This window comes from Grammomys surdaster, unplaced genomic scaffold, assembly GCF_004785775.1.
Source record: "Grammomys surdaster isolate TR1022 unplaced genomic scaffold, NIH_TR_1.0 394, whole genome shotgun sequence".
In the NCBI taxonomy this organism is placed as follows: Eukaryota; Metazoa; Chordata; class Mammalia; order Rodentia; family Muridae; genus Grammomys; species Grammomys surdaster.
Genome location: NW_021604813.1, coordinates 93,952 through 105,038, shown reverse-complemented (window position 1 = coordinate 105,038; position 11,087 = coordinate 93,952). Strand labels below are relative to the sequence as shown.

General features: G+C 42.5%; 1 protein-coding gene across 2 annotated transcripts in view; it reads left to right on the top strand.

Annotated features, from left to right (window-relative positions):
* Positions 1 to 472: 472 nt before the first annotated feature.
* The window catches only part of Daw1 (dynein assembly factor with WD repeats 1), a 26,129-nt gene continuing 15,514 nt past the window's right edge, over positions 473 to 11,087 (top strand). Inside the window, exons 1-7 of one of the 2 annotated variants that reach the window (XM_028781279.1) lie at positions 473 to 486; positions 1,597 to 1,674; positions 2,648 to 2,792; positions 4,190 to 4,248; positions 5,218 to 5,340; positions 8,049 to 8,148; positions 9,503 to 9,610. In XM_028781279.1, coding sequence (XP_028637112.1) covers positions 1,607 to 1,674; positions 2,648 to 2,792; positions 4,190 to 4,248; positions 5,218 to 5,340; positions 8,049 to 8,148; positions 9,503 to 9,610 — 603 coding nt within the window. In that variant the 5' untranslated portion in view covers positions 473 to 486; positions 1,597 to 1,606. The remainder of the gene's footprint in view (positions 487 to 1,596; positions 1,675 to 2,647; positions 2,793 to 4,189; positions 4,249 to 5,217; positions 5,341 to 8,048; positions 8,149 to 9,502; positions 9,611 to 11,087) is intronic. The other variant, XM_028781280.1, reaches the window with a different exon arrangement.

The window sequence follows — 11,087 nt, the reverse complement described above, 5'->3', positions numbered from 1 at the left end:
CGACTGTCCACAGCTCCTCAGGTAGGGCAGGAAATTGTGAACCATTTCCCCCCTCAGTGCTGGAATGGTGCCTACCTTGGTGGATCTTGTGCCAGCATATACAACTGCTGTGAGTTGGTTGAAACATTTTTTTTTTTTTGTTAAGATTTTATTTTTGTTATCAAGTCTGGTTCCTCTAAAGCTGGGTTTACAGGTAGTTGTGGGAGCTGGAACAGAATCAGTGTCCTCTGTAAAAGCTGTATGCATATTGAACTGTTGATCTGTCTTTCAAGCCCATGCTGAGGCACTCTTTAATAATAGTTCCTTTAAAATGTATACCCGATTATTGAAAAGTATCATTCATCTCAGTATTGGCCTTTGTTATTGGCCTTTGCTAGTTCTCAGTATGCTAAGTGCTTTTTGAAAAAAATCTATCCTGGATATTGGTATTTGTTGATTGTCTCTTTCTGGTTTTAGCACCAAGGGGTTATTAGTAAGATTCTATCCAGAGCATTTGTTTTAGGGGCTCATCACTTTGTTTCGTTTAGCAAACTTGTCTGGTCCTTTTCCTCCAGCTTTAGTGCTGAGACAGTTTGCTCTCACGACCCCCAACACTATTTCTGCACTCTGCTTTGTGTTTCTGGTGCTTTTGCAACTTCAGTGAGGGGCATGAAAGTCCTTGTCTGCTGTTTCCAAGTGACCCCCCCCTCCAGGTAACCGCATGATACTGATGGTGCTGCTGGCTGGAGGACGAGGACATAAGGCTTCTCGGACACTGCTTCAGTGTCTAGTTGTGGACAGGTTTGGCAAACACTGGACTTTACCGTTTCCCTTTAGGACAGAGGCTGTGGGTAGTCCTCCAACAATCAGCCTTGGAGAAAAGTGCTGGGAATCCTGGCTTCTGCTGGATTCTGATTCTTCTATCATGGGGCCTGCAGCGGGGGAGAAACTGAGGGGGCCTGGGACTCTGTTGTGGCTGTGTCTGACAACTGAGGCCAAGTACACGTGGCAGGACAAGGATAGCTCAGGGCTTCCAGTATGGCTGTGCTGTAGACTGGTCTCATTACATTTGCCCGCAGGAAGCCAAGAAAGAACAGGAAGTGGAACCCATGTATAACTTCCTCTGTCCTCTCAGTGACCCGCTTCCACCAAGGAGGCTCTATGTGACATTCCTAAACAGTACCACCCGCTAGGGACCAAGTGTTGATACTTGTGAGCTCATGGGGGTTAGTTCATATTCAGATCACAGTACCACACAAAATTCAAGACCGGATTTCAGACTGTCAGCATCGTAGCACTAGGGAGGCAGATACTGGCAAACCTCTGATGCTCTTTGGCAAGGCATTCTAACCAAATTGATGAGCTTGAGAGATCTTCGTGGGGGGGGGGATGTAGAGAATGATAGACCTGACCTTGACCCCTCCCCCCAGACATAGAAGCTCTTGCAAGTGTGTACACACCTTCTTTTGTATGTGTATCTAGCCACGTGAACTGTGCATACATCACACATGAATACAGACACAAAACAAAAACCTGAAAAGTAAAAGTTAGAAAAAAAAAAAGAACTTAAGTGCATTAGCGTTTCCTAGGTTTTCTTTCTATCATGGTTGTTTGTTTTACAGGAATTATGCTGGAATATGAAAAAGGTGGAGAATTAAAGACAAAATCCATAGATTTACTTGAGCTCAGTCCTAGGTAAGTGAGCCATGTATTGCAGTACGCGCTTCATATCAAAGCCTTTCAGACGAACACCCCGATAAAGATGTACGGCTGGGCTGATGCAGCTTCATCATTAAAAACATAAAGGTCCCCGCTCTGCCTCTTGTTTCCTTCTTTTCATTTTTCTGAGCAGGTCTATTTTAAAAGATGATCTGGTTAGTCTAGAATAGCTTTTAGAAAGCACTGAAGACAGAGTGGCCAGCTCTCCCCGTTTGGGTAGAATGTACAGCCAGCACAGCAGTATTGATATGATACATTAGCATCAACCCAGGTCCATACTGTACTCAGGCTCTCGGAGGTTTGCCCTACTTCCCTTCTGTGTTCCAGGGCCATAGCTAGGATCCCGTAGGTCACCCAGACTTCATGTCGCCACAGTTCTTCTCAGCTGTATGGGTTCCTCAGTCTTTTCTATTTGTTCCTAGCCTTAACATTTCTGAGCAGTACTGGTTACCGAGTTTCAAAGATGCACTCTAGCCTGTTGTTTCCTCAGTAAAGAAGTATTTCACAAGGCTGACAGAGAATGAATGGGCAGAGGTTTGAGACCAAAGCTACCATCTAACTGAAGCTCTGTGTGAGCCCAGAGGAATTCTCCATAGGTCGAAGTACCCCGGGTTCACCGTGTAGGAAACCCCATGCAAACCTCCATTTGCACAGGCAGAGCTAGCATGTCACATGGACCAGTAACATAGTGAATTGAAAAAGGCTACAAGCTTTGTTCGGTCTTGGATTTCCTTCTACCGGAAATAAGTCTCCTTGTTTTGCGTCCCTGCTCCCGAGAGGAGCAGAGCCATTACTGACACTTGTATTGTTCTGGGGATCTCAGGTCTTCCTGTCTGCAAAGTGCGCACCTTTACTCACTGAGCCACCTCCCCGGCTCAAAATAACATAATTCTTAGCGTTGTAAGCATAGATGCAAATTTGACATGCAAGTGTTTGGGGTGAATTTCAGTACTGATGTCAACACTCTAGTAGGAGAGATTCAGAAAGCAGAGCCTCTGATCACAGCGTCCCGGACGAAGCAAGTCAGACTCCTAGTACAGAGGCTTCAGGAGAAACTCAGGCAGCATTGCGACCACAACTTCTACCTGTTTAAGGTAAGGAGTGCTGAGGGACATCAGGACCACGGCTGCTACCTTACCTGTTAAAGGCATGCGTAGGGACATCAGGAAGGACAATTTGAGTGCTTTACTGATTTCTCTTAAAAGTATTGTCTTTTTTTTTAAAAAATAGGGTTTCGCTTTGTTTTGTTTTTCATTTTGTTTGTTTTGCTTTTCTTTTTGAGACAAGGTTTCACTGTGTAGCCTTGGCTGACCTGGAACTCACGCTAGACCAGACTGACCTCAAACTTTGAGGTCCACCTGCCTCTGCCTCCCGAATCCTGAGATTAATTGCGTGTGCCACCACAGCACCAGCAATGTTTACTTAAATTTTTTTCCTAGAAAAATTCTTGTTGGTGGTTTTAGTATTTCATGTGTATTTTGCCAAGACTAACACTTCAATAACCCCTCACAATACTAACTCTTGAGAAGTTCAAGAAGGACTTAAAGGAAATTAATTTCTCCCTTTTATCCGATTATTAAAATTATTTTCTACTTAGAGTACTTCTAAGAAGTTGTATTTCATGATATATATCAACATTTTCCATTTTCTGCTTTACTGTGAACTAAATTACAAGCCAGTGAATTAATTATTGACCAAATATGATAGGAGTATGCTTTTTTCTCTGAATTATAATTTTGCATTACTATTATTATCACTATTATTATTATTCACACTTTTTATTTATCATTCATTAGTTCTTCCTGATGTAAATATCCAGGTTCTCATCTATTCAAGTTCCCAGCATATGAGGTGCTTCATTCTTTATCTTCTCCAGCAGGTGGCACTGTCTTATCACAAATATAAGCTGTGTAACTACAGAGACCCTGTAGGTAGGGATTTGTAGTTGTAGTCTGGAAGCAGACCTATCTGATGCTGATTCACCCCAGTTAAACACACAACCAATTAGCTATTCAATTACTATATTTATTCAATGACCATCCATTAAGCATCCACTGACAGATAATGTAGGGGTTCAAAGATAAATGAGGCATTTTAGGATTAAAATTAATAATGCAGTGTAAAATATTTTTGAAACATATTTAAGATATTTTTCTTACATATACTGCTCACACTTCCATAGAAAACCATATATAGCATGTATAAAACAAAGTTACAAAGGAGTACCGTGTGGAATCCTCTTCAGAAACCACACTTCGTCTTAATAGTAAATTGGTATTGACGGGAAGTGAGTCAGTTACCTCTTGCAAATGTCTGTGACTACTGAGAATACAGTTTGTCTTTCATTCCTAGTTTGTTTGATTATTGAGGATCTTGTCCATTGATTATATCTGGATAAGAATACACCTAAAGTCACCATTTGTTTAAAGTTAAAATAAATACATTAAATTTGGTGTGAGTCAAAAACAAATAATGTTTTCTTTTGTTGAAGGTTCTCAGAGCACACATACTGCCATTGACCAACGTGGCACTCAACAAAGCAGGCTCTTGGTAAGGTCTCCTTGTTCTTTTTAACATTTAGCAATTAGGATGAACATTTCTGAGGGTTTCTCAAATAGTTCAATCAGTTACAGACCTAATGTGACCATCTCTTGGATATCCTGATTCTGCTAACTGCAAAGGAGAGATGCAAGCACTTGCTCTCACTACTCTGACCCAAGTTTTCTATGTGTTTACCTACTTTTGTGTGAGAAGCACGTAGAGTTGTCTTCAAGTGCTACATCTGAGAAAAGGAAGCCTAGGAACAGACCACTCGGGGGCCTGGCTCATTGTCTGGCTGTGCGAGCTGCCAACGAGGGGCAGCACTATGGCTGGCTGGGCTGGATTGGTTCAAAGAGGGCCTTTCCTACTTAGCTTTGTGTTTTAGTGTAAAGTGCTTGGAACCACCAATGCTGTGCTCAGAGAATGCTCTGCTCAGCTTTGGCTCTGAAGGTCTGGTTAGGAAAGTTGAGATAAAGGGATTGTTTTCATACACAGATGTGCAAATATGCGTTATCAGTTCACTGGAATTGCTGTAATAAAATAGCACAAGCCAAATGGCTGTTAAGCAGACATGCATTTTTATATTGCAGATCATAAGTACAGAGAATGTGTAGAATATAGGGGAAGAGAGGGTGAATGACACTGTCCGAAGTAATGATCCAATAACTAGAAGTATTGTCCTCTCGCATTGCAGAATTTGCAGTATCACAAAAGTCATTGTAATGCACACTCTAATTGTATAAGAATATTATGGAATAGATTCATGTTTTCTTATTTAGTAAGTTTTTAAGTCAAAGAATTTGAAACCATTCTTTGTTTCGAACATATGATTTCCAATATTAAAAGGCATACCAGGGGATTATAAAGGAGTTATCTTGTAGGAAAACAACAACAAACAAACCAAAAACCAAAGTTATCTATGAGCACAGTGCCTGTCACGCTCATCACGCAATGCAATGTAAATGTTCCCTGTGTTAGCTTTATCACAGGAAGCTACGATCGGACATGCAAGGTATGGGACACAGCATCTGGCGAGGAGCTGCACACCCTGGAGGGCCACAGGAATGTGGTTTACGCCATAGCCTTCAACAATCCTTATGGGTATGTCCATCCATTCCTTCATCTGCTCAGCCCTCCGTCATTCACCCCCCACCTACTGGTTGATGAAGGGAAGAAAGGAGGATTGTAATTTACTGCGCTTCTGTGATGGGAAGTGGTCCTCACTGTATAGCATACTGTTGGTGGCTCCGGGGGGTGTGGCACTCTACGGCCATATAACATGGCCTCTTTCATTTATAGACGAATATTCAGTCTTGCGGGCAGAGGAAAAATATGCAGATAGTAATATGCTAAACAACAGTGCCAAGAAGAATGGAGGCCCCTTTCAGGCCAATCTCTGGTTACCTGACTCGACACACTAACAGTGTCTTCTGGTCTTACCCATGATTCCATGGGTGTCCGTAGCCACAAGGGACCTGGTCAGTGTGCCTGACTCCTCTGTGGTGAGATTCTAAGCTTATCAATGGGTAGTTGCATGTCTACAAGCCTGTATGTTTCAACAATCATACTTGTGGAAATTACCATTAAATTCAATTACACAAAATATCTTTAATAATTAAAAAAAAGTATTGCCCACATGAATGAGGCACAAAGATGAGAAGAGAGTTGCTGTCTTCTAGGAAAGCAGATAAGGAAAATGTTTGAGGAGTTCCTTCCACGTGAGGCTGTGGGTAAGACCCAGTGGATTCTGTCTTTCCAGTGCACTTAAATCCTTTAAGTTTATTGTACTGTTTCAAAATTTAAAATATATGTTCAATTTAGCTTTTTAATTTAAAATTTTAAAGCACACACACACATACATGAGAGGGGGGAGGAGGGAGCAGGAGAGAAAGGAAGAGGGAGGGGGAGATGGAGAGGGAGGGAAAGGGAGAGGGGTGACAGAGGGAGGGAGGAAGGGAGGGAAGGAGAAGCCAAGGTGCACTTGTGGAGGTCAGAGGACATTCCCCAGGACTCACTTCTTTTACCCCATGGGGGCGCAGAGATCAATCTCAGGTTCTCCTGCTGGGCAGCAGGTACCTTTACTCATGGAAGAACCATCTCTCCAGTTTTTCTCATCCCATTTCAAAGAAAACAAAGCTAAAAAGTGTGAGGATTCAGTTTTCAACACAGGTGATGAATTTGCTGACCTGGGGTCAGTTTAATGAGTGCAGAGTCCTTGGCTTCCTGACACATATATTTGAGGAAAATTTGAAGATTGTGGCTTTTGTTGCTGTTGTTTTGTCTCACAATTGATCTCTCCAAATGACTTTTTCCACTAATAAAGATAGCTTGAGGAATCTGGCTCAAATCTCAAATCTCTCTGTCTCTGTCTTGGTCTCTGTCTCTCTCTTTCTCTCGTGTGTGTGTGTGTGTGTGTGTGTGTGTGATGTGCGCTTTAAAAATTGAAATTAAAAAATAAGTTTGAGAGATTTGTTATCTCTTTTCCTGGTGACTACAACCTAGCAGTGAGTAGCTGAGGACTAAGGGGAGGGAGCCAGGGAGATTTCTCTTGGTTTGGGTGTCTTTAAAGGTGACTCACATGACGGATGCTTAGCCTTGACTGTGGAAGCCTGATGACCATACCAGGGTGAGGGAGTGGTACCAGCTTTGGCTTTTAAGCTGGTGATTCCCCAGCTTCCCTGTAGTAGCCAGAGCGTCTCTGAAGTGACTGTTTCCCCCAGCGGAGCGCCGGGCTGGAGTCAGCACATGCCATGGAGGGCACACACTCTCCTGCAGGACTGGACTGCTCACAGAGGCTTGTGAACATGACAGTGGGACACTGAATGTGCTTTCTGTGAGGCTTGCTTTGGCAAACAGAAGAGTCAGAAGGTCACCGAGGCTGGGGACCCTCAGCCCTCACAAGGCAAAGAGCCTTCTTTGACAGAGCGGCAGAGGGACGCAATGGAGTCTGTGACATTGTTTGTATTTAGAGTTTTACATCACAGTGAAAACAATTGTCATGTGGGTTTCTCTTGTCATCATGTCTTTTAAATCACTCCCAAGACACCTTAAATATGATGGTACAATCAGCTTAAATGGGCACAATGAACAAATTAACTAGCATAATTAAATTGCAGAAAATTGACTTTGATGCATACATTTTTACACTATAATGAAATTTTTATAGTATTCAATTAAACTAACTTGTAGAAATGAAAAAGTATTGAAATCACAAATGATACTTTTAACACTGGTGTAATCTTTAATTTTACTAAATGTTCTTTAGTTGTCTCTTTAACTGGCATGATATTCTTGTGAGTGCTCATTTTCTAGAGACAGGCACATATTCTGGTGGTTCTATTAAATTCTACCTATGCCTCTGATGAAATCCACATGTCAAATTATGAAAAGTGTTGTCCCTGCCTGATTTATTTATCAGCTAAAGTACTGTTTTCCTTAGCACATCATTGCATTTGGGGTTCAGAGAATGAATTTGAGACAGCTATCAAAGAATAAGGTTGTGTGTGTGTGTGTGTGTGTGTGTGTGTGTAAGATGCATATTTCAGGTAAATGTTTTGATATAAGGTCTCTCATTAGCCTGGAGTTGCTGAGTAGGTGGGGCAGATTGACCTCAAAGCCCCAGAGACCCTCTTGTTTTTACCTGTTCAGAAACACCACTTTCCCAATGCCTGGATGTCTAATATTTTAAATTTAATATTATGTGTATATATGCGCATAATATGTACAGTTGGTAGCTGGGTACATCTGGTCTTAGTTCAGTTTATCATGCAAGGTGGCTGAATTTGTTTCTAAACTTTGAAAAATTTCAGTGACAAAATTGCCACAGGGTCTTTCGACAAGACCTGTAAACTCTGGAGTGCTGAGACAGGAAAGTGTTACCACACCTTCAGGGGCCACACAGCGGAGATCGTGAGTACATTTGACATCCCGAAGCCTCCTTCATGACACTTTTCCTTTTCGGATTCCATCTCAAGAGTAGAGGTCACTTTCATATTGAGTACCCAAGCTTTGGCCCAGTATTTTGAGTCTGCATCGTCCATAGCAGAATAGATGCAATTCTCACGACTGAAGATCTAACCACTCACAGATACAGCTACAATAGCATGTATTGACTAAGTAGACACACAGCGTGTGACCGGGATGTCAGCATGAGGGCAGGCATGCTCTCTGACTTTCATTTGCTTATCGTTAGAGAATCGTCGCAACAAGGGTTGATGAGGTCATCACAGCATGGGGAATGTGTACACTGATCACTTTGTGCATTTCAAGAGGATTGTACATGTCATCTCAGACTTTAAATAAATAGCTCTCAATACTGGGACACCTTTGTCCCGCCTCATCATTATCCGCTCTTATGACAATTAGTGAGAAAGGTACCCGTGGAACACGTGATGATCCTGAAGAACAAACAGGCTGCTTGGATTAGGAGCAAACTTGGTTGTCACCCACCTTCAGATTCAGGGCGCATCATTCATTCAACAAGAGTCCACTGCGGGTTTAAGGTTCTGTGTTGACGTGGGATCTTCGGTTACTTACTGCTGCGGTTACTTACTCCACCGTGCCACTTCCTGTTGTTTTCAAGCCCTTGATGTGCATTAGCTTACTGTTGGCCCTTCAGAGCGCCATCTAGAGGCACAGTTAGGGAAATGGAGGCAGTGACAGTAAGTTGGCCAAAGTTGAAGAAAGACATGATCTTTACCTTTAGAGAGCAATTCCCTTAGAATCTGGAAACGATTTCCTTTTGCATATAGTTCCTATTAAGACTGTTATATAATATCGTAGTCAACAACATCTATCAAATAAATAGTGTTAACCACCTATGAAGGTCTAGTGAATCAGCTCAGTTGGTGAAGTGCTTGCTTAGCGGCATCATAACAAGTTGATTCCTGGCACTGTATAAGCTAGAGGTGGTAGAGCATCCCTGTAATCCAGCAACTTGGAGGTGGAGGCAGGAGAACCAGATCAAAGTCATTCTTGGCGACATAGGGGTTCTAGACTGACTTGGGATCAAAAGAAACAAAAACAAAACCAAAACCCAGAGCTATCTGTACACCTCATCTGGAAGGCAGTTGTGCAACACCTGATGGAACTGGATGCAGGGATTTGTCATTCAGGACGTTTTAGTTCAGCAGAAGGAGGAGACACATCACCAGATATGTTCAAAGATGCATGGTTATTGTGCCTGAAGTGTGTATGGGACCTTAGGTAATAGGAGTGAGGACAATCACATGATTACAAAGTTCCCCATTTTTTTGTGTTGTAGGTATGTTTATCATTCAACCCTCAAAGCACAGTGGTTGCTACTGGAAGTATGGATACGACAGCCAAATTATGGGACATTCAGAACGGAGAGGAAGTGGTCACTCTAACCGTATGTCCATATCGTCGATAAGCCCACAATTTGTGCTATTAGTTATGTTTTGCTATAAAATGAAGGCTACGTTAGAAGAAGTTTTTGAGCTTTTAAGCTGTAGGAGGTGTTACAGCTGGCTTGCTGAATACTGGAACAGAATTGGGTGAAGGTGCTGGAGAAACCACAGAAGTTTTTTTTTTTTTATTATTATATAAATCACACAGTCTTAGCATCCCTCCTCTATCTGGCTTAAAGAGAATGGGTAGGAGCTGTGCATGGAAGATGCAGAACTGAAAAGCCATTCCAGAAGATTCTTTCTGAGATTATGGTTCATTCTCTTGCTTCCCTTTCACGCTCAGTTTAGAATTCTGGGTCCCACTGAATAAGCAGGGTAAGGGACTGGAAGCACAAAGGCTGAAGGGCTTGGCCCGAGGAGAGGATGCCTGTGGGTTTCAGTCTTGCTTGTTACCCCACGTCTGACACCCAGGACCTGTCACCCTCCTCTTCATCCCACCCAGCCCAAGTAGCCACAACTGAAATGAGTCAACTCCCCATTGTAAGGAGTCGGAACCATCGAATAGGGGTCCTGCCTTCCTCATCCTTTTAAAAGTATACGTGAATTTAAAAAACTCAAACCAAACAAATACAAACAGGATACTTTCTCCAAGAAAACTAAAAGTGGACTAAAGCAAGAGGAGAAAAGAAATTATCTAAAAAGTTATTTCAACACCTTTTCTTTTTAAAATCTGAGTCCCCAGAATCATAAATGTCAGTATGGAGCAGTTTCCTGATTACCCTTCCCCTCAGGAACAGGGAGTTTCACTGTGTCTGTGGTTTCAATGTATTTTTTTTTCCTCCTGCTGACTCTGCTTCTGCTGTATGGCAGACTGAGTCTTTCTCTGCACATGTGTGCCCATCTGCTGATGGAAAGCACCTGTGTACATGCCGGGTGCTCAGCTATGCTTCACCTTGGCAGCTAAAAAATGAGCTTTTAAACTATTTTATTATTTACAAATATAATCAAAGGCTGAGGGGATATCGAGGTGGGTAAAGTCCCTCTGAGGAAGCACTGGGCAGTGGGGTGGGATTCCTTGTACTCAGGTACATGTCCGGTGTATAACATGTTACAGATGTGTAACCCCAGTGCTGGATGGTAGAGACAGATGGGTCCTGGGTACTGGTTGGTCAGCCAGCCTAGACTAGCAATAGTCAGTTCTATGTCTAGTGAGAGACTGCCTCAAAAATACTAAGTTGGATAGTGATGAGGAAATATTTATGAAGTTGACCTCTGGCTCCCACAGAGGCCTCCATAGGTAAGTGCACCAACATACATGTGCATTATATGTGCACCACACACATGCAGATATGTACTTGCATACATACTTACATACACACACATACACACACAGACACACAGACACACACACACACACACACACACACACACAGAGAGAGAGAGAGAGAGAGAGAGAGAGAGAGAGAGAGAGAGAGAGAG